This window comes from Bos grunniens, chromosome 17, assembly GCF_055505025.1.
Source record: "Bos grunniens cultivar Pamir isolate PY7600 chromosome 17, Bosgru_T2T1.0, whole genome shotgun sequence".
NCBI lineage: Eukaryota > Metazoa > Chordata > Mammalia > Artiodactyla > Bovidae > Bos > Bos grunniens.
The window spans coordinates 10,324,829-10,349,244 of NC_141181.1; the positions used below are offsets into that span (position 1 = coordinate 10,324,829).

The window sequence follows — 24,416 nt, forward strand, 5'->3', positions numbered from 1 at the left end:
ATCAGTTGTCAAGGAAACGTACGGCCCAGGTGGGGCCAGATGTCCACAGGAAGTGTTTCCACAAAACCACCCGTCGGCAGAAATACCCTTCCTCAGAGCTGAGCACAGACTCTTACGTGAAGCCCGAACAGAAACAAAAAGCTGGGAGTGAGAGTGAGAGTGGACACGGGCAGGACTTCCCAGGCGGGCCAGTGGTTAGGACTCCGTGCTTTCAATGTGGGGCTGCAGTTCAATCCCTGGTGAGGGAGACAAGATCCCACATGCCTCAGGGCCCAAAAAACAAAACATAAAGCAAAACATCTTAACAAATTCAATAAAGACTTTTTAAAAAATGGTCCACATTAAAAAAAATCTTTAAAAAAAAAGTGCACAAAGATGAAATTGAAGGGGGGAAAAAAGAGAGAATAGAGAAATTAAGTTCTCAAAAATGTTCATTAATCCAAGCTAACCGCCCTTGGACTGCAAGGAGATCCAACCAGTCCATCCTAAAGGAGATCAGTCCTGGGTGTTCATTGGAAGGACTGATGTTTAAGCTGAAAATCCAATACTTTGGCCACCTGATGCAAAGAGCTAACTCACTTGAAAAGACCCTGATGCTGGGAAAGATTGAGGGCAGGAGGAGAAGGGGACGACAGAGGATGAGATGGTTGGATGGCATAACCGACTCGATGGACGTGGGTTTGGGTGGACTCCGGGAGTTGATGATGGACAGGGAGGCCTGGCGTGCTGCGGTTCGTGGGATAGCAAAGAGTGAGCGACTGAACTGAGCGACTGAGCGACTGAACTGAACTGAACGTCCCCACCCCAAGCAACCCTTAGGGTGACCCAAACATGAGCCCACACATTCAGGGAACAATCTGAAACTGAGTATCTCATCTCCTCTTGGTAGGAGACCTCAGGACTTCAGTGAGTACCAGCTGTGCATTCACAGCACCACCTAGCTTGGCCACAGCAAAGGGGAGAGCGCAGACCAGAAGCCCTCCACTTAATTTTATAAAACTCCAGCTCCACGCATGGGTCCAGTCCCATCTGCGGTAACTATTGTAATTGGCTCGACAATGCTGCTTGGAAGTTCCTGTAAGATTTGTTAACAGGGTAAGTAGCCCTCACTACTTCCCAGAAGAAGAGAATCAGGTACTTATCTCCCCAGCACCAAATAAGAGAAGAAAATGGGGAGCTGCAGCATTAGGCGGGGGGAGCCTTTTATCCCAGAGCAAGACCCAGAGTCGGTATTTTCATAAATAAATTGAATAAAAGTCCTCTAATTGGAATTTAACCTAATGACAGCTGCGCTCCTAAACATTTTCTTGAAGCTTAGAGTCTAATTATTTCTTTTCCACAAAACGAATAGTAGCATTGTGCCATGAAGCTGTCTTACTGGACAGCTCACTGTCCACGCTAACGAGGTTTAACGGGACCATGAAAGGAGGCATAAATGCACCACTAGCTGCCGAAAAACAAAACAAAGCAAAAACCCACCAATGTCTGACACCCATAAGCAAGGTGCTTTTGCCACCCTCATAAAGTGAATCTCTAACTAGGTTTCAAGCCTCACTTTTCAGTGGGAAGTGACATTCTCGTAAGCTAGAATTGCTCCAGCAGCAGAAGACACAAGAATCCAAGGAACATTCTCCCCCCGTTTGCCAAAGGGACTACACCTCTCTCTGTCTCCTTCCCACTTCTCTGACCTCCATATATTTTACTGAATCCATTAATTCACCAAATAAATATTAACAGAGTGCCTAAGGAGTACCAGGATTTATTCTAAAGGTGCAAAAAGATCTCTGTCCTCAGAGATCTAGAAGAGAGAAACGGGTAACAACTAGAAAAGTAAGTACACTTGCACCAGATGTTAGGGATGTGAGCTGTGGGACACAGTTCCCAGAACACGACTCCAAGCCCCCAGATGGTGACATACTTTCCATCAGGGGTTGTAATGCTTGTCTTCACCTCCCAGCACCTAATACATGCTTACCATATAACGCAATCCCAATGTTTTACAAAATTTAGTAAGCAATTAAAGTTGTTGACCAATCATCTTAACCGTTTTCCAATTCCCTGTCTTAGAAGTAAGAAAACCATAACTCAAAAAACACCTGTGCACCCTAATGTTCACTGCAGCACTGTTTACAATAGTCAGACACGGAAGCAATCTAAGTGTCTATCAACAGAGGAACGGATAAAGAAGATGTACGTATATACAATGGAATATTACTCAGCCATAAAATGGAACGAGATTGGAACATTTGTAGAGACACGGGTGGACCTAGAGTCTGTGATACAGAGTGAAGTAAGTCAGAAAGAGAAAAACAAGTACTGTATATTGACACATATATGTAGAATCTAGAAAAATGCTATAGATGAATTTATTTGCAAAGCAAACACAGAGACACAGATGGAGAGAACAAACTTATGGATACCAAGTGGGGAAGAGGGATGGGGTGAACTGGCAGATTGGGACTGACATATATACACTCCTGACACGATGAATAACATACGTAACTAGTGAGAGCATACTGTGCAGTTCAGACAAGTCTGCACAGTGCTCTGTGGCGACCCAAATGGGAAAGAAAACCAAAAAAGAGGGGATACATGTATGTGCATATCTACTGTGCAGCTGTATATCTGTATACATATGCATACAGATGCAAATGTATGCATATCTACTGTACAGCTGTATGTCTGTATACATATGTATATCTACTCTACAGCTGAGTCATCATGCTGTAGAGTAGAAAATAACACAACACTGTAAGGCAATTATACCTCAATAAAAATTATTTAAAAAAAAAAAAAAGAAGAATGAGGAAAGTTAGGTCCTGCTCTATATGAACAGAAGAGAAGGAAAAAATCCTAAAAGATCTTGAAAGAGTCCATTTATTTGAAAACTCATGTATTCCTCTGAATACAGAGAAACAAACAATAGGATGTTACCCAAGAGATTATTCATTTTAAGCCAGAGATTCTCAACCTGGAGGCCCCAGGTTCAAGAATGCATGTGGATCTCTTGAAATTGTTGGCATAGCTGTGAGGAGAGGGGGCAGGTGTGTGTGGTTTTCTGGGGAAAGTGTGAAACGGACCGACAACACGTTTTCCCCATGTTACAGAAAACAGAATCTGCGTGGGAAATCCAAGGCGAGGAACAGGGCCGCAAGAAACAGTCTACAACATCTGGAATAAATGGTGCTTCCTTAAACCAGGGGAATAGCAGAAGCCTAGGAAAGCTTCAGATTTATAGAACTCCACCAAAGACACAAACTCCATGAGGACTTCTCAGAACCAGGCTTGCCATCATGATCATAAAATCATTACACAAAAAACTAAGAGGACAGGCGTACCTCATATGGAAATAAGCCCCGAACAGGAATTACCCTAAGGAAAGGAGAAAAAAGGCACTTTTACCTTTTCATGGTTTTCAATTAAAATTTCCACAACGATGTTCTGAAACTTCAAATCCATGATGGCAGCAACAGTCTCTTCCTGCGGCCTCATGAGAGTTGGTCCAAACACCACTCCTAAATTTGCCACGGTCATGAGGTTCTGCTTGGAGTGATTTGAAACACTAATAAGATGAAAGGGGGTAGAAAGGTCTCTGGTTAAAAGAAGGGGCAGTGGCCGTGGGATGTCTGCAACTCTGCCTTTCCCTACAGGCAAGAAGCCGGACTCAACTGGCCTCAGTGTCCGCCACTGTAATAGCCACGCCTGGCAGGGCACCACAGCTGGGGACCCTACCTGCCTTCCCACTTCCTTCCTTTTCTTTGATGCTCTGTTTAACCACAGCACCATTCTTAATAATTCTATGTCTACGCTAAGCCTGTGTCCCTGAGGGCCTTCATGTACTGTCTGTTCCTTTCTGCTAAGAACACCCCTTCTTTCCCCTGGTCGTTATACACTTGTTTCCAGGGACTCCCAGACCACTTGGCGCCTTTGTAAGAAGCATCGTCACGAGCACACAGAGCTTGGTCAGAACACCCATACTCCACTGTGCAGCCAACAACCTGGGCGACTGTTCTCAGCAGCCTGCCACCCAATTCAAGTCTCCACTCAAAGGTCTTATCCTTGAAAAGACCCTCCATCACAACTCTTAATAGTCCCAAACCCAATACATATTCTTTATCCCTCACTCTTACTGAGCCTTTTTACCATTTGCCACCTGACATGATTTTTATTTGTAGTCTGTTCATTATCTTTTCCCTCCTAGAAAGAAGGTACTTCACAAAGACAGGGACTTTATCTTGTTCAACTATGTGTTCAACTAACACCTTAGAAGGCACTCAGAAAACACTGGCAGGCCACATGAATGAATGGCTCTACAGCAGGAGAAGCCCTGGAAGCCACAATATTTTCTCACCTTCAGTTTCTTGTGTGTGTGTGTGAAATACAGGTTATAAAACACAGTGTTCCTCAGCTTCCTCCCACCTCTAAAATTCTACAATTACAGTGACCTAGGAGCCATTTATATATGACGAAAGAGCTAATTTCCCCACTGAATTATTAGATTTTGCTTACTTTGTAAAGAGGGAGTGAAAAAAAAAATGGAATGGATTGAATGAAATAACTGCCTACTACTGGATTAAACAAACTTCAAGGATATATCCATGCAGACTCAGAGTTAGGAAGGTGTGAAACCAAGCTAAATTTGCTAACAGACTTATAATCACATGGCCAGAATCAGTGTATAGGGAAATGTTTAAGATTCTCTTTTCTTACTTCTAATCAAACCCTGAGTTGCTGGCAGTGAAGTTAAGCAAATAATTATACGACTTCATGAGCATCACATTTCATCACTCTTGTCCAAAACACACACAGCGAGGCAAGCGTCCAGCCTGCACTTGCAGGTGTGGCTCTGGTATTGGGTCCGCAGCCCCAGTTCAAAGCCTTACAGACCCACACCACCACATGGCACCCAGAACTAAATAAAGCAAGTCAGGAAGAAAAAGAGGCTTACTTAGTTAAGTGTTTCACCAAAATATCCAACATTTCTTTATTTTTTTCTGGCAGTTTGTGTACCAAGAAATGGATGGCATTAACACGAGATTCCGGGCTGCCGCTCTCTTTTAAAAAAAAAAAAGAAAAACAGAAAAGTTAGCAGAGAATTCAGAATGAAATATGGGCCTGAAAACAAACAATTGCAACAGCTCATCCATTAAATCTTCAAGCACAGAATTTACACGCATTTTGCCTCCGTTCAAAGGAAAAGAAAATCCATCTTTCTCCCTATTATGAATCTTCTATGCCTCCCCTATGATGTAATTTCAGTGCAGCGGCAAATAACGCCTTTCCCTCTGCTGGTATTTCAGAACAGAAAGGGACCATGGCTTCTCACTCTGGCATGCTGCTCCTCGAGTCTGCTCCTTACTTACCTGTTGACTCTAGTCATGGGTCACCACCTCACAGAGGAATGCAAATAAAATCTCACCAAGTGGCTTCTTTCCTTTGATGTGTTAAATTTTATCCCCCAAAATGATGTGCTGAAATTCTAACTCCTGGTATCACAGAGTTGAATGTTTTTAAATGTACCATCTCGTTTTCATCAGGTATGGTAAGACACACAGACATGAAAACTGTCATGAAGGAAGAAGCTGATCCTCACAGATCCCTAGAAATAAGGGGAAATGCAATGCCAGGCAGGGCCATGTGGTGAAGCACCAGGGGCGGTCAGGAGGTGAGGGCAAGCTGCTTTACTGTGCTCTCTTTCTGAAGGAACAAGGCAGGGTAAGCAGGCTTAGGATTGGTTGGTCCAAATCTTTGAACAGGCTCAGGGATATAAAGACTGTTCCTGATTATCTGGCACCTGGTCCTGGGGTTACTAAGGCAGGAGAATGTTGGCCTGGAACGTCAGAACCTGAAAGGTGGGGTCAGGGAGGCAACGTGGGCTCTGGATTGGTTAGTTCGCACATGGAAACTGTGCAAAGGTTAAATATCTCTAGGAATTGGTTAGCCCTGCAAAGGACAGTCTCCCCAGGGTCAGTCAGGCCCCAGATGTCAAAACATTGGGATCACACGCTGTGCCTGACTCAGTGCTTATTTAGAACAGGTCACTGAAGATGTCATTAGTTCAGATGAGACAACAGTGGAGAAATGTGGTGCTGCCCACCAGGCTCCTCTGTCCGTGGAATTTTCCAGGCAAGAATACTGGAGCACGTTGCCATCTCCTTCTCCAAGGAATCTTCCCAACCCAGGGATTGAACCCGGGTCTCTTGTGTCTCCTGCACTAGCAGGCAGGTTCTTTACCAGCTGAGCCACCAGGGAAGCCCCAAGTCCAATATGACTGCTGCCCTTATAAGAAAACAAAAGCATGGGGGGAGACGACCACTGTGAAGGCAGACACAGGAGAGACTCTATGTGTCAATGGAGTGATGAAGCTACAAGCCAAGGGTCACTGAGAATTGCCAGGAAACGTCAGAAGGTGGAGGAGGCAACGAAGGACCCTGCCCTAGAGTCTTCCAAGGGAGCAGGCCCTGCTGACACCTTGATTGGGGACCTCACCTCTTGAACTGTAAGAGAATATACTTCTCCTGTTTTAAGCCATTCTGTTTGTGGTTCTTTGTCACAGCAGCTTAAGGGAACAAATATAGTCCCTTAATGCCTTAGACTTTGGTCTTATCATCCATGGCTCTTATGAACAATGTCCCCAAATTCCTTTTATTGTGTTGATGGAAAATCATGGAACACATCAAAAAAAAAAAAAAAAACACAATATCGAAAATTATGCTTGAGTTTTCAGAGGTGTCAAAGAAGTGGCTAACAAGAATTAGCTGCTCAGGTTACCACATCAGGAAGGAAGGTTGCAAACTGCTGTGGAAGTTCACAGAGAGCTGGCAGGGACGCGTAGGAAGGCTTCACATAAGGGAGAGCATTGAAGCAGGGGCTTGAAAAACAGGAAAGGTTTCAGGGACAGGCGGAACTGGGAGGTGAGGGGTACATTCTGCATTCGGCAAACAGTGTGAGAAAGTACACAGCCTCCTCACAGAGGGCAGCTTCAACTTATAGAAAGGTGGTCACAACCAAACTTTGGTCTGTAAAGACCAATATTACTCATCCATAAGAACAAAATAAGGCCACCGGCAGTGACTCGGACGGACCTAGAGATTGTCACACTGAGTGAAGTCAGACAAATACCATATATTGCTTATATGCGGAATCTTTTTTAAAAGAGGTACAAATGAACTCATTTACAAAACAAAAATTGAGTGACAGATGTAGAAAACAAACGTGTAGTTATCAAAGGTAACAGGGAGGATAAACTGGAGGCTGGGATTGACATACACACACTATACACAAATCAGTTAACTGGTAAGAACCTACTCTGTAGCACAGGGAACTCTACTTAATACTCTGTGATGGCCTATATGAGCTAGAATCTAATGAAGGGTAAATATATATATACGTGTGTGTGTATGTACGTGTGTAACTGATTCACTTTGCTGTACGCATGAAACTAACACATCATTGTGAATCAACTACACCCTAATAAAAATTTTTTTAAAAAAAGAACTGTCTTTACTGATGGCTTCTAAATTAGTCACTGAAAGTAAAGCAAGAAAGAATATGAGCAGAGGGGAAGATACACCTGAAATTTTTGGAGGATGAATCTGAATGGGGAAAAGAACAAATTAAGAGGGAAATGCTATCTGGGCAAGAAGTAGCGAGGCAGGAAGGGGCAGGCAGATGGGAAAGCAGTTGTGTTAGTCACTCAGTTGTGTCCAGCTCTTTGTAACCCCGTGGACTACAACCCGCCAGGCTCCTCTGTCCATGGGATTCTCCAGGCAAGGATACTGGAGTGGGTTGCCATTTCCTCCACCGGGGGATCTTCCTGATCTAGGGATCGAACCTGGGTCTCCCACATTACAGGCAGATTCTTTACCACCTGAACCACCAGGGAAGTCTGGCAAGGGGTTGAACTACAAATGAGAAAACAGAGCAAAGAAGTGTAGTCTGCAGTTAGTAGAATCACTTCTCCCAACTAACAGCAAAGTGGCCTTAGGCAAGTTGCCTAAGCTCTCTAGGCCTGTTTCCTCACCTGCAAAACAAAGTGAACAGCACTATCTAAGCAGGCCGCTCAGACTCAGTGAGGTGACCAGTGTCAAGCGCTGAGCCCCAGTGGCTGGCAGAGAGAGGCACTCAAACTGTTAGCAAACATTACTGATGTCATCTGTGTTACTGTTGCGGTCTGTGTTCCTCTAATGTGAGAGCTATTACAGAAGAGGCAGAATTCACAGGATCTAGCCTCAGCTCGGCTGCGGGTCAAAGGAAGAGGCAGAGATGAAGACGTTTCTCGGCTGGGTTATCTGGCAGTAGAGTTAGTTCTATGGACAGACAGGAACCCAGGAGGCAAAGCATGTTTGAGGAGGAAGACAATGGTGAGTGATGGAGTAAGTGACATTCAAGGGCTGGCACTCTAACAGCTATCTGTAAAGGGGAAGATGCTTTACAGGTGAAGACTAGCCACACTCTCCAAAGCGTGTGACCTCGGGCACGTGGCCAATGCTGCCCAACTACTCCAGAGGCCAACAAAGGACATGGTGGGGAAAAGAGCTCCAGGGGAGAGGCCAACAGGGAGCCAAGCAAAACACAGGAGGAGGAAGAGACCAGAAGACCAGGGAGGCTCAGTGTCGCCAGTCAAATGAGAAGAAACCCGTGAAGACCGGGTAGCTCGCACCATCATATCATCAGGAGTTAAGGAGAGACTGGGGAATCGAAACCCAAAGGAGCAGCCCCAGATACGGCAAAGTCTACCTAACAGAAGCAGGAGGTGAAAGAGCGAGGTGCTGACGGGACAGGGCGGGCGGGGTTTCAACCAGCTCTTCAAAATAGGAGAGGACTTCCCTGGTGCTCCCGTGGTTAAGACTCTGCGTTTCCACCGCAGGGGGCACGAGATTGATCCGTGGTCGGAGAAGTGCCGTGTGCCAAAAGGCTCAGCCAGAAAGGAAAAAAAGGCGGGGCAGGAGGGTGGTGGGAGAAAGGACAGAGACGGGAAAAGAAAGGCAAAGCCGATTAAGAAAGGGGAATTTAGTGTGTCTTTTAAATTGTTTTTAACTTTTTAATACTTGGCATGTAACATTATATTAGCTTCAGGTGTACAACACTGTAATTCAATATTTGGATACACTGAAAAATGAAAAATGATCACCGTAACAAGTTAACATCTGTCACCACAAATAGTTACAGATTTTTTTCCTGGTGATGAGAACGTCTAAGATCTACTCTCTTACAACTTTCAAACATACAATGCAGTGTTACCACCTATAGCCATCAAGCTGTACATTACATCCTCAAGACTCGTTTACGTTACAATTGGACGTCTGTACCTTTTATCCCTCTTCACCCATTTTCCTCACCTCATTGTCTTCTACCTCTGTCAACTACTCATCTGATCCCAGTGTCTGTGAACTTGAAGGTTTTTTGTTTGTTTTTAAGTTCACAAATAAGTGAGATCATGCAGTATTTGTCTTTCTCTGCTTGACTTAGGGAATATGCTTTTTCAAAATAATAGTTTCACCACCTTATCACTGTTAAAAAAAAAAGTCTGTTCTGCTAAAATTTTAGAAAGATAAAGTAAAAATTCAGTAAAAAAAAAAAAAATCACTAAAAATTGGAAATACATATAGTTTAAAAAGAACATGCAATCAGAGTACATAGAATTCCTACAATCAGAAGAGAGAGAGACAACCCGAAAGAAAAATGGGAAAGCGTAGAGCAAAAATATAAGAAAGACGACAGTTAAATGACCCATACATGTATGGCAAAAGCACCAAACCTCATTAGTTATCAGGAAAATAGAAATTAAAACCAAATAAAAACTCCTATACACCTATGAGGATGGCTCTAAGTGAATAATAAGCTTTGATAAGGACATGAAGCAAGTGGAACTGTCATGCATTAACTAGGTGGGAATAACTGAATGGTACAACCAATTTGGAGGACGGTTAGGCAAAATCCACCAATCTTGAACACACACATTCCCGGTGATCCCAACATGCCATAGGATCACTCACTAAAGGACACACACTGGAATGTTCTTGGCAGCGGCACCTTGGGTAACAGTCCAAAACTGAAGCAACTCAAGCGTGCATCAAGACCAGAAAGGTGGGTGACGGTATAGTCACACAACGGGGCGCCGCACTGCCGTGAGAGTGACGTGCCGGTTCCCTCCACAGGAAGACATCTCGTTAGATGAACTTAAGAAAGCCAGACACGTCAGTGTATCCTGTATGATTCCATTCACATACAGGTCAAACGCAGCAACCCTCACCCACGATGTCAGAAGTCAGGAGCATGGGGGAGGGGGGACAGTAACCAGGGGCGGCTGTCTCTCCTCGGTGGTGAAGGCAGAGTCCTAACCAGGAAATTCCTCAATGATCAGTTTCTTGACCTGAGGGCTAACTGCACAGCTATCTCCACTTAACCGAAAATCATTAACTGCACACTGATTATTTGTGCACATTTCTATTATGTTTCAAAGAAAAGTCCAAGTCACTCATAAAACTTATCTCACCCTAAGATAAAATCGTAATTTTTAAAACTCTTTTTCATTTTAGGTCATTACAAGATGCTAAATATAGTTCCCTGTGCTATACAGTGGGTCCTTGTTGTTAATCTATTTTATATATAGCGGAGTGTATATGGGCTTCCCTGGTGGCTCAATGGGAAAGAATCCTCCTGCCGATGCAGGAGATGCGGGATCTATCCCTCGGTGGGGAGTATCCCCTGGAGAAAGAAATGGCAACACACTCCTGTATTTTTGCCTGGAGAATCCCGTGGGCAGAGGAGCCTGGCAGGCTACAGTCCATGGGGTCACAAAAGAGTCAGACATAACTTACTGACTAAACAACAACAAGTGTGTATATGTTGCTCCCAAGATCCTAATTTATCCCACCTTACCCCTTTTCCCCTTGGGTAACCATAAATTTGTTTTCTATGTCTGTGAGTCTATTTTGTAAATAAGTTCATTTGTATCATTTTGTTTTAGATTCCACAGAGAAGTGATATCATATGGTATTTGTCTTTCTCTGATTTACTTCACTTAGTATGATAATCTCTGGGTTCATCCACGTTACTACTAATGGCATTATGTCACTCTTTTTATGGCTAAAATTCCATTGTGTGTGTATGTGTGTGTACACACACAAATCACATTTTTATCCATTCATCTCTTGATGAACATTTAGGCTGCTTCCACATCCTGGCTATAGTAAATAATACTGCTATGAACACTGGTGTACATACAAGTTTCTGAGTTAGAGTTTTCACCTTTTCCAGCTATACGCCCAAGAGTGGGATTGCAGGATCATATGTAACTAGTTTTAGACTTTTTTAGGCCCCTCCATACTGTTCTCCACAGTGGCTGTGTTAGTAACTTTTAAATTTAATCCTTTCAGAGTTTTCCCTCTTTTTTTTCAATGAGATATTCATATATTGTTTCACTTAATATATAACGGACATCTCTCGGTCATTAAATGGACTGCACACCATTAATTTTATGAATATTTAGGTTGCTTCCAATGTTTGTAAAGTTGAGTTTGTTCCACGTGACACTTTCAGTAGTACTGTTTGAGAACAGGAATGAGATTTTACAACACAGGACATGTTGTTGATAAAGCAAGAGGAAGGAAAAAAGGCTAAGAAATGAAAAGGCACATGATAAAGGAAAAAGGATAAAGGAGTATTAATCAAATACTATTAAATAATAAAAGACTCTTAGATACAGACTACATTTGTCATCGAAAGTAAAAGTACAACTCTCTAAAGAGTTAGGTGATAAATTATAATCAAGTTTTTAATCTGGAGTTAAAACCAAGATAACACCTTACTACATCAAAGCTGGAAGGAAATGAAAGCAATAAAAACATAATGGCATTTTTCAATTCACAGCTTTGATTTTTAAAATGAAATTAAAGCAGGGACTCTCAAAAACAGTCAAAAATTCCCAGGGAAAGAAAGGAAAATTGCCTGCAGTAAGAATTTCATACTTTCAAAAACTAAAAATTTTTGAAAACTCTGCACTAAAACACTACTTCTAATTCATGTGTATACCTTGTCAATAATCATCTTCTTCAAAGAAAATCTAATTTTAATATTTTTGATTTATCACTTATTCAGAAATACAAGATAGGAAAAGAGTTTTCCTGCTTTCAAAGGATAAGGTTCTTCATTTCTAAAAATACTATAATCAGTTTTGAAAAACAGAATCAAAACCTTCCATGTCCTTTCCTGAGTCCCTGTCCCACCAGCTCACACTCATCTCATTGGAAGTCACACACACATTTTTTTCCTGAGTTTGATTTTCCTTCTTCCAAAAAAGAAGATTTTGTGGATACAAAGTTTTTAATGTGAAACTACTTTTTCTCCATTTTGTTCCATTTTTATATTAATCAAAGCTTTATATTAATGGGCATTTTCATGCGGCTACAACATAATAATAACTTTCAGGTACTCAAAAGGAGTTTTCTAAGATAAACTGTCCTTAGCTGCCTATGCCATGTGCATTTCATTATATTTTAACTAATATAAACTGACAAAGAATGCAAGACATAACTTTTTAAAAAATCTAAGATACCGAATTCATAACACCAAATTCCTGCCACTTGCCAGGGACAGGAGTTTACTGTAATAGCAAAAGCATTTTAAATTGTGAAACTACAAATCAGCGTCTACAACACTTAATGTCAATCTGCTTACGTTGCTGTGCCAACTAATGGAGACTGGAAAAGATACGAACGTAGCTTACTGGAGCTTATCAAAGATACACAGACAGATAAACTTAAATTCAATATTTAAATGTCATAAGTCAATAATACTGTAATTTTAGGAAACCATTAGCAATAAATATTCAAGTACTTTCCACAGGACAAAGGGCTTCAATTAACAGACATCAAGGAATCCAGTTCTTCCAGGGGAGACCCTATCTACCAGATATTGAATACATCAGGCTCAGATAGCTTGATGTCATTAAGCATCCAATTTCTTTAATTTCCAGATTTCTGAGTCCCTCTTCACCAAGACAACATGACTGTGTCTTGTTTCCCCTACAAGAAACAAGGATAGAACAATCTAGCTAGGCAGACACTCGCGCCTTTCCGGTAATAGTTTCCTTCTCATTACCAATGACTACAGAACTCTGTGATTTATGATTTTGCTTCCCAGGTAACTTGACTACAGGAAGAACACATACTGAACTGAAGAACACAGACTAAAGAAAACAGTTTCTGATTTGGGAGACGGGAAGTTTTAGAGTGATGCCGTGTTAGGCATCCAGGCTTCAGTTTTCATTCTCAAATGAAGTTTAGCATGAGTACAACCCTGAAGCCTGGGTCCAATTCTTACCAATATGATCTATCAAAGACTGTGAGCCTGAAAGGCTGAGACACACATTGAGGACTACAACATTCTCAAAGGAAATACACCCCATGAGCAGTAACAGATCCAGGTAAATGCCTACCAATCTCCCCCAGCTGGGTAAGCTTCTGATTCCAGCAGGACCAAGCCAACTGTATTTTCACCTTACAAATTCCTATACTAAAATCCCATTATATTCTCTCACAAGATGGATGGTATGAAATAGTAAGAAATATACATATACTGGTCTCTGTGACTGAGAGTTCCTGATATAGTTCCTGATGCTGAGCTCCTAAAACCCTTGTCTTTGGGGGGTGCTCAGAGAGTCTTATGTTCTAATATTTCTAGTTCCTGACACAGAACTCCTAGGAGCTCTGCAATTTCCTGAGTGATATGAACATCTAACACCAAGCTCCCAGGTCCCTCTGAACCTGGGGGTGATTAGAATGCCTTTTGTTTTAATGAGGTGACTTTTGGTGGGATTCTACGTGGCGGGTGGGCACCAGAAAGAAGCTTGAATTTTCAGGTCCATCCACCATTCTCTGGAGAGGGCCAAGAAATGGAGTTAATAATCTATCATGCCTACAGGATGAAGACTTCATAAAAAGTCCCTCTAGCACAGGGTATAGAGAGAGCGCTTCCAAGTGAATGAACATATCTAAATGCCAGGAGGGTGGCACATCCCAGCTTTATGGGTCTAACACTCCTACACTCACGAGACATCTGGACTTTGCCCTATGAACCTGACCATGTATCTGCATCCTTCATCATATCTTTTATGAAATGCATTACCATAAGCTGGTAAATAAATGGACACTTGCATTTCCACGACTCCTATGAAGCACTCTAACAAATTCTCCTGTCCAGGACGGGGGTTATGAGAAAGTGGACTTCTAGCCGGTCAGTCAAAAATACCAGAAATAACCTGGGACTTCGGACTGGTATCTTAATGGGAAGGCAGTCTTGTGGGACCAAGTCCTTAACTTGTGGGATCAGAGGCCAACTCCAGGTAGACAGAATCAGAACTGAATCCAACTGCAGGCCGCTCAGCTGGTGTCACAGAATTGGTTGGTATGGGGGGAAACCCACACATTTGGTGACCAGAAGTGAAGTATTGTGTGTGTGCAGGAGACACACAGGAGTGATTTTCCTACACAGATGGTGTACAGTTTCTTTAGCAATTTTAAGTAAACTCCATCAGCTGAAATGCTCTTAATTTTACTAAGAAAAAAAAATTTTTTTTAATTTCTTGATGCATTCAACATGGATCAGTAGGGGTTTTTTTGTTTGTTTTTTGTTTTTTAAGAATGAAGAAGAAAAAAAATTCTTTTCTGTGATGACAACAGAGAGAGAAAATTTCTATTTGTATTATATACTCCAGAAATGAACTCACAGGTTCTCAACAGACCTCTACAGGAAAGAAACTGACAAGGAAAAAAATGAAGGGAAGGATTTTTCTGGCAGTCCAGTGGTTAGGACTTTGAGCCTCCACAGCAGAGGGTACAGGTTCGATTACTGGTCAGGAACTGAGAGCCCGCTGTGTGGGATCCTCACAAAGTCCGGAAGCAAAAAATAAGGCACTGGCCTAGAAGGTGACGCTGCCTTTTGTACTTACACAATCTCTTCCTCCACAGTGTGAAAGGACAGCCTCAACAACTCTTGAAACTCACCTCCTAGGACTTAGCAACCACTTGTGAACTCCCACCTCTACATCTGGTAAAAATACAGTGATGTTAGAATTTCAAACATACTGGCTTCAGTTACAAAGCGCGGTAACGATACTAACTTATGGTGACTGAAGCCTTTACCCCATAATCACTTTATCTTTCTCCAATTCTCAAAGGATTTTAGATTAAAACTGGCACTCTTCTGCTTTTTCCAGTCTCGGAGGCAAACAACATGAAACAATTGTCCTCCAACGAGAGTTTAATTTCTCTTTCCCCGGTTTGCCAGAAATGCCACAGGCAAGAATTCAAAACAACTAAGCATTTGCTTGAGTTTTTGCCAAGAAAACTTTCCCCTACTTCCTTGATCATACTGATTCCCTTTTTAAAAAAAATCCTCTTCCATGTGAAAACAAGTGAATAGACCATATTTTTGCAAACGCCTGTTTTATATGCAGAATCTAACTGGGTTGACCCATTACTTCTTTCTGCAACCTCCCAGGAACCTTCATGCTGGCTGGAGCAGGGACCTCACAAGGAGATAACATTTAAAGCAATGTTTGGGCAGCAGTAACATGGGACCCAAAGGGATTGCTCTAAGGTTTTCAACAGATTAAACTATGGAATACATCCAAGGGAAAAAAATAAACGGAAATGAAAATACAATTACAGCTACCGTCAGTGCACCTGTGAAAACCAATACTGCAGGTTTCAGCCAATAGAACTGGGGTTTTGAATTTTAAATAAAGATCTCTATAACCTGGCAAGGTACTTAACATATCCCAACCTTGCTTTCCTTAACTATTAAATACCTAACACCAGAATATTTAGGAGGACTATGATGATTAAACACCATGTGTCAAATATAAAAACTGAGTGTGTATAACACGGTATAATTGAGTGTATAATAGAAAGAAAACAAGAAATGAGTTATGACTCACAAAAAAATGTAATCACAAATTAAAATTCTACCAACTATAAGCCTTTTTCATTTAACGTTTTATCACATAGAATTCACTCTCTACCAAATATTGTGTGGGTTTCTGGCATGAGCTCACAATATTCCTTCTGCCTGCAGTTTCCATCTAAATATCTTTCTATGTAAAGTCATTTCCAACCTGCTAATCTCTCCAAATCTGCTAATCTCCCCAACCTTCTGCAAGTTAAATATGTCTGTGTTCCCATCACATTGTGCTCATGACATTATTATACATATTATGGTTTAGGGAGAAGTGTGTGAACCCCAATATTTGCTACAGAATTCACTCCTGGGGCAGAAATCCTTTCACAGCTCAATATATTCACAATCTACCAGGGACCAGTGCACAGTAGGCAATAAATAAACGTCTGTGACTGTATGAATGCATATATTAATTATTCCTTTTTTCATCTTCTAAAAGGGGGGCAAATGTCAAACACCTCCTAAAGTGATTTCCATTTTTAATACAGATTATAACAAAAACAAATCTCTCATTTTAGTGGAAATGAGATTTAGTGGAAATTTAAATGGAAATTAAATTAGGGAGATTTAAATCAAAATTCAGTTTCCATTTAGTGGAAATTTTAGCGTATACACAGTTAACCACAGAACTGTTTCTATCACCTCGACACAATACTTACTGGCTGGAACAATGAAATCTCCATGTAACTCATAGGTCATCAGCGGCTCTGGAAGACTCCTACATGGAAAAGACAGCTCAGAATTACCAAACAGGTCAACTCTCTTTGCGCTTTTTACAAAAGGATATTCAATATGTCATGCGTTTCTTTATGTGCAAAACTCTCCAAGAAATATTTTACATATCAAAAAAATACATCATTCAAATGGATTCCTTTATTAAGTGTTATCTGCACCAGGCATTATCAAAAGCTCAAGCAGTCACAAATCCCTATCGGATCTAAGCACATAGTATTTCACATTTAATGTAGGAAAGTACCTTTACAAACATCTGATTTCATATATAAAACTTCCTTCCACAGACTAATTTATTTAAGGTCAAACATTTTATCCAACTAAATATAAACATAATATTGGCAATCACCCCTAGGGCATTCATTGAAGACGTCACAAAAACTATATGGAGAAGATTAAACAAACTTAAAGAAATCAAGCCCCCTCCTCTTACATCTCTTATAAAAATATAGTACTCAATTTTGATATATGCCTATGAAACAATAAAGATATAAAATAAAATTGATAACAACTTTTAAAAAATCATTTTAATTTTCTACAAAGCAAATTACATAAATAGTAGATTTCATACTGTGGTCAACAGAATGTTAGTTCAATGAGCATTGATATGTATCTTAAATTTTAAAAGACCAGATCTTCAAACTCTATAAACACTTAAAGAACACTAAGACGAGTTATCAATCTGCACTCGCTTTCTGGAAGGCAATCTGGCAACATAAAAGATAAAAACTTCTTAAAACGTTTAGATCATGAAGCCCAGAAATTCCTCTTCAAATGCTTTTTAAAAAATTAAAGACATATATACACATAGAAAAAAACATTTAAAACACATTCAAATCGCATTCAAAATGCCAGGGATAAAGAAGGTCATGTCACACTGACAAAGAGGTCAATTCATCAAGAAGACATAACAATCCTAATTTTTTAAACAATCCGAAATGAGTTTTTAAAATTTATTAATTTATTTTGGCTGTGCCCCCATGACTTGCAGGTTCTTAGTTCCCCAACCAGGGATTGAACCCTCAGTCTCGGCAATGAAAGCACAGAATCCTAATGGACTGCCAGGGAATTTGCAACAATCATAAATGTTAATGGGTCTAATAACAGGATCTTCAAAATCCATGAAGCAAAAACCGATGGAACTACAAGGAGGAAAAAGACAAGTCCACAAATATGACCAGAGATTTAAACATCTCTCTGTTTCAGTAACTGATAAAAACAAGTAGACAAAAAAACGATAATAAATAACAAGTAGACAAAATCAATTAGGATACAGATTTGACCAAAGCTACCAACCATCAATGTACCTAATTGGTATCAAAGCGAAAGTGAGTCGCTCAGTCGTGTCCGACTCTTTGCAACCCCATGGACTATACAGTCCATGGAATTCTCTAGGCCAGAATACTGGAGTAGGGTAGCCTTTCCCTTCTCTAGGGGATCTTCCCAACCCAGGGATCAAACCCAGGTCTTCTGCATTGCAGGCGGATTCTTTACCAGCTAAGCTGCAAGGGAAGCCCACCTAATTGGTATTCCTGTCACCTAAATGACACTGTATCCAAAATCAACAGAAAACACATTCTTTCCTAGTGCATATGGAGGACTCATCATGATAAAGATATCCTGGACCATGAAACAAATCTCAATAAATTTAAAGGGTTCAATTTATACAGGGTATTTCTGTTTACAATTAAAAACTGAATTAGACATCAGTAACAGAGATATCTTTTCCAGTCCTGTGGTCACTGCTGAGTTTTCCAAATTTGCTGGCATATTGAGTGCAGCACTTGTACAGCATCATCTTTCAGGATTTGGAATAGCTCAACTGGAATTCCATCACCTCCACTAGCTTTGTTCATAGTGATGCTTTCTAAGGCCCACTTGACTTCACATTCCAGGATGTCTGGCTCTAGGTCAGTGATCACACCATCGTGATTATCTGGGTTGTGAAGATCTTTTTTGTACAGTTCTTCTGTGTATTCTTGCCATCTCTTTTTAATATCTTCTGCTTTTGTTAGGTCCATATCATTTCTGTCCTTTATTGAGCCCATCTTTGCATGAAATGTTCCTTTGGTATCTCTGATTTTCTTGAAGAGATCCCTAGTCTTTCCCATTCTGTTGTTTTCCTCTATTTCTTTGCATTGATTGCTGAAGAAGGCTTTCTTATCTCTTCTTGCTATTCTTTGGAACTCTGCATTCAGATGCTTATATCTTTCCTTTTCTCCTTTGCTTTTTACTTCTCTTCTTTTCACAGCTATTTGTAAGGCCTCCCCAGACAGCCATTTTGCTTTATTGCATTTCTTTTCCATGGGGATGGTCTTGATCCCTGTCTCCTGTACAATGTCACGAACTTCATTCCATAGCTCATCAGGCACTCTATCTATCAGATCTAGGCCCTTAAATCTATTTCTCACTTCCATTGTATAATCATAAGGGATTTGATTTAGGTCATACCTGAATGGTCTAGTGGTTTTCCCTACTTTCTTCAATTTAAGTCTGAATTTATTTTTATTTTTCTAGGCTCCAAAATCACGGCAGATGGTGACTGCAGCCATGAAATTAAAAGACGCTTACTCCTTGGAAGGAAAGTTATGACCAACCTAGATAGCATATTCAAAAGCAGAGACATTACCTTGCCAATAAAGGTCTGTCTAGTCAAGGCTATGGTTTTTCCTGTGGTCATCTATGGATGTGAGAGTTGGACTGTGAAGAAGGCTGAGCGCCGAAGAATTGATGCTTTTGAACTGTGGTGTTGGAGAAGACTCTTGAGAGTCCCTTGGACTGCAAGGAGATCAGCCCTGGGATTTCTTTGGAGGGAATGATGCTAAAGCTGAAACTCCAGTAATTTGGCCACCTCATGCAAAGAGTTGACTCACTGGAAAAGACTCTGATGCTGGGAGGGATTGGGGGCAGGAGGAGAAGGGGATGACAGAGGCAGGATGGCATCACTGACTGGATGGATGTAAGTCTGAGTGAACTCCAGGAGTTGGTGTTGGACAGGGAGGCCTGGCGTGCTGCGATTCATGGGGTCGCAAAGAGTCAGACACGACTGAGTGATCTGATCTGATCTGATCTGAACAGAGACATCTAGAAAACCTCAAAGAAAGGAAAACTAGGAAGTACTGTGAATTAAAATGAAAATAAGACATATCAGAATTTAAGGGATATTGGTAAAACAGTATTTGGGGGAAATTTTATACCACTAAGTACTTATGTTAGAAAAAAGTCTTAAACTTTCTACCCTGAACAGCCAAAAAAAAAAAAAAAACAACAAAGTAAATTAAACTGAAAATAAGCAGAAAAACAGAAACAAAGATCAGAGCAGAAGTCAATCAAACAGAAAACAAAACACAACAGAGAAAATAAGTGAATACAAAAACCGGTTCTACATAATCCATAAAGTTGTTAAGTCTGCGGCTGCTCAGTACTCAGTCGTGTCCGATTCTTTTGTGACCCCATGGACTACAGCCCACCAGCTCCTCTGTCCATGGGATTCTCTACGGAAGAATACCGGAGTGGGTTGCCATTTCCTTCTCTATGGGATCTTCCCCACCCAGGGATGGAACCCAGGGTTCTTACATCTCCTGCACTGGCAGACGGGTTCTTTACCACTAGCGCCACCTGGGAAGCCTAGCCATAATAATTAGGAAATAAAAGATAGAAAACACAAATTACCAGTCACAAGTAACAGAGGTGACTGAAGAATCACTGCCGGCTCTAAAGACAATAAAATGTTATGAAACTATTCATGCCCACAAATTCAACAGTTTAGATGAAATCGACAAATGTCTTAAAAGACATAAACTATCAAAGCTCACTCCATAAGAAGTACTTCCTCTGAGAAACAGCTATCCCACGTCTGTTAGAGAAAATGAATTTGTAAACATCCTGCCAATAAGAAAACTCTAGACCCAGATGACTCACTGATAAATTCTACCAAACAATTAAAGAAGAAATACTACCAATTCTATGCAAATCCTTCCAGAAAATATAAGAGGGAATACTTTCTAAGTCATTCCTTGATATCAGCATTTACCTTAGTATTAATAGCAAAATTAAAGACAAAAAGACTATAGATATTACTGATATTACTCATGAATGTAGATGCAACTATTCTACATAAAGTGTTAACAACTGGAATTCAGTAAGATAAATAAAAGGATAATATATTGTGACTAAGTTGGATTTATCACAGAAATTATTGGTTTTTTAGTCGCTAAGTCATGCCCAACTCCTCTGTGACCCCATGGACTGTGGCCTGCCAGATTCCACTATCTGTGGGATTTTCCTAGCAAGAATACTGGAATGGGTTGCCATTTCCTCCTTCAGGGGATCTTCCCAACCCAGGGATTGAACCCACATTTCCTACATCGGCAGGCAAGATTCTTTACCACTGAGCCACCAAGGAAGCCCATCACAGAAACATAACTGCCTTAATATTAAAATAAAATTAATGCAACTCACAACCACCACCACCATTCTAGCAAACTAAAGAAGAAAAACTGTAAGATCATCTCAATAGACAATTTAGAGGAGAAAGGATAGTTTTTCCCACAAATGGTACTGAAGCAACTGGATATCCACATTCAAAAGTGAACTCAGATCCATACTCTGTATCTTATAAAACAACTAACTTAAAATAGATCATAGACCTACGTGTAAAACTTAAAACTATAAAACTCCTGGAAGAAAACAAAATCTTTGTGACTTTGCATTAGGCAAAAGTACAGTCCACAGCAACTAATAAATACATGCAACATCATCAAAAGTTTTAAACGCTCTCTGAAGGACACTTTGAAGGGAATAAAAAGACAAGCCACAAAGGTTGGAAGAAAACATTTGCAAAGCAGATATCTAAGGATTTGTATCCAAAATAACAAGATCTAGCTAGGATATAAAGGAAATGGAACTCTTGTATATCATAAGTGGGAATGCAAAAAAACATAGCCACTCTGGAAAGAAGTTTGTCCGTTTCCCCAAAAGTTAAATATATACCTGTCATAAGACCCAGGCACTACACTCTTAGGATTCACGCAAGAGAAACGAACACCTCGGTGCTCAGTTGTGTCTGGTTCTTTGTGACCCCATGGACTGTAGCCTGCCAGGCTCCTCTGTGCCTGGAATTTTCCAGGCAAGAATATTGAACTGAATTGCCATTTCCTTCTCCAGGAGATCTTCCCACCCAGGGATCAAACACCAGTTTCTTGTATCCCCTGCACTGGCAGGAGGATCCTTTACCACTGGCGCCACCTGGGAAGCCTACGTTCACTCAAAAGATTAATTACACAAAGATGTTTAGCAGCTTTATTTATAACAGCCAAAAGCAACAAATGATGCAAGTATCTATTAACAGGTAAATGGATGAAAGAAGAAATTTGTGGTATATCCATAAAAAGCAACACCAGTTAGCATCAAGAAGGAATGGACAACTGGTGCTTGCTACAACACAGGTGAATCTCAAATTATACCAAGTGAAAGAACCCAGATTTTTTTTTACTTTTTTGGCCATGCAGCATGTGGGATCCCAGAACCCTGACCAGGGATGGAACCAGTGCCCCCTGCGTTGGAAGAGCCTAGTCTTACCCTCTGGACCACCAGGAAAGTCCAAGAACCCAGATTTTTAAAAGTACATGCTGTATGACTCCATTTATATGAAATTACAGGAAATGTCAATCAATGTATAGTGACAGAAAGCAAGCCAAGAGGTTTGCCCAGGGATGAGGGAATGAGAAGAGTGAGAGAGAGCGAATTCAAAGGGGCTTGAGGAACCCCTGATGGCAGGTTCACCATCCGGGCTTTGCTGACGGCGTCACAGATGTACATGCACATCAAACTTGTCCAAAGATATTTTATGAATATATGCAGTTTCTTGTACATCAATTACACTTCAATAAAACCGCTTTGCAAAACAGATGCAAAAATACATTTACAGACTATGCTCCCCCTACATTTCAGTTTTTACTGAATAAATTTCACTTGGAACATTAGATAAGTGGAAGGTGTACAGGGTGTTATTTTGATAATTCATATATTGTGATGTGATAACTGATTTAGCAGTATTCATCACATCACCTAATTACAGTCCACTGCTGTCTACAGCCGTTATACTGTGCATTACATCTCTGTGGCCTGTTTACCTCCCATTACAGGTCTGTCCCCTTTAACACCGGTCTCATCCTTCCACCAGGCCCCTCCAGCCACCATGTTATCTTACATACAATGTATGATGCTGCAGCGCGCGCACGCACACGCACACGCGCGCGCACACACACACACACACACACCGACAACTGGAGACAGTAGAACTAAACCTGAAAAGCACTGGTGAAGAGAAGCTGTTCTCTGGCTTCCTCTCTCTCCCCTTCATCCCCTATACTCAAAGAAGAAAAATAAAACGAATTACACCACAGACTAAATAAAGAAAAAGACGACGCAATCAAAACGCAAAGCTCTGGTTTTGCTTCAAAACGGGATCAAGGAGGAAGGAGGGATAAAGGAAACTGTTTATCTGTCAGAGAATGAAAGTTAAAGGGTTCTGAAAAGAAAAGAAAAGGGGGTGGGGGATGAGATCGCTTAGAAATCCCATAGCGAGTGCTTCATTTCCAATAAAAATGAATTCGTATCTAAATATCTTCATGCTACTTACATCATTGCTGTATGTCTAGCCAACCAATGCAGCATAAAAAAATAAGAATTATTGGGTGTTTTTAGGTTTGTTTTTTTTAAATTTTGGCTGCTCTGGGTCTTCCTTGTGGCTCGTGGGCTATTTCCGGTGTCACACAGGCGCAGTAATCACTGTTCATGGGCTTGGATGCCCTGCAGCATGTGGGATCCTAGTTCCCTGACCAGAGATCGAATCCCAGTGGCCCGCATCGGAAGGCGGATTCTTCACCACTAGACCACCTCAGAAACCCCTTAACTATTGTTTTATTACTGTTAACGCTGGGGAAGCGGTAATAAAAATGACAAGATTCCCACATACAACACACTATATTGAGTCACCACATCGGTCAGCTTCTCATCCAACGTGAGACATTTTGCACACCTGGGGGCAGGGGAGACCCTCTCGTTGTCCCAGCATTTGGGGAATTACTGGAACTCCCTGGAGGAGGAAATGGCAACCCACTCCAGTATGCTTGCCTGGAGAATCCCACCGACAGAGGAGCCTGGCGGGCTACAGTCCAAGGGGTTGCAAAGAGTTGGACATGACTGAGTGCACAAGCATGATACATTTTGTCTTTTCTATTTGGCCCCTTTTTTAAAGTCCTTGTCTTTTCTGAGACACACTCAAAGATTTATGAGTGCAGCAATATGATGGTTTAGAAAATCTCTAAAGTATTATCCCCAAAACGTGGCAGTAGGGAGACTGACGAAACAAGAAGTGTCGAATGTTGAAAACTGAAGAAGCAGGATACTGGGGCGATGAGAAGTCATTATATTCATCTTCAAGCCTATATGTTTGAAATTTTTAAATATAAAATACGTACTATCAGTTGACTCTAATGTGCTTGTTGGAACCCAAATAGCATTTCCCTGAAAAATAATCCTGTGTGTTGGTTAAAAAGAACTCGTGCTGGGGAGGCAGTGCCATTTGACTGCCAGACAAAAATCAAAGTCCCCCGCAGACCCAGAGCCGAGGAACCACAGCTGCGACTATTTCCCATTCCTTTGCTCCATGTACTTGTCCTTCATCTAACCTCCAGCTTTGTGATCACTCAGTTCCT

At 41.1% G+C, this 24,416-nt stretch overlaps 1 protein-coding gene across 17 annotated transcripts in view; it reads right to left on the reverse strand.

Moving 5' to 3' along the window:
- Positions 1 to 24,416, reverse strand: part of ARHGAP10 (Rho GTPase activating protein 10) — a 376,372-nt gene that overhangs the window by 109,287 nt on the left and 242,669 nt on the right. For all 17 annotated transcript variants that reach the window (XR_015144127.1, XM_086346463.1, XM_086346459.1 and 14 more), the window contains 3 exons: positions 16,623 to 16,681; positions 4,949 to 5,054; positions 3,403 to 3,562 (listed from right to left, as the gene is read on the reverse strand). Coding sequence is in view for 16 of the 17 variants with exons in the window: in XM_086346463.1 (XP_086202589.1) it covers positions 3,403 to 3,562; positions 4,949 to 5,054; positions 16,623 to 16,681 (325 nt within the window). In the remaining variant the exon portion in view is untranslated. The remainder of the gene's footprint in view (positions 1 to 3,402; positions 3,563 to 4,948; positions 5,055 to 16,622; positions 16,682 to 24,416) is intronic.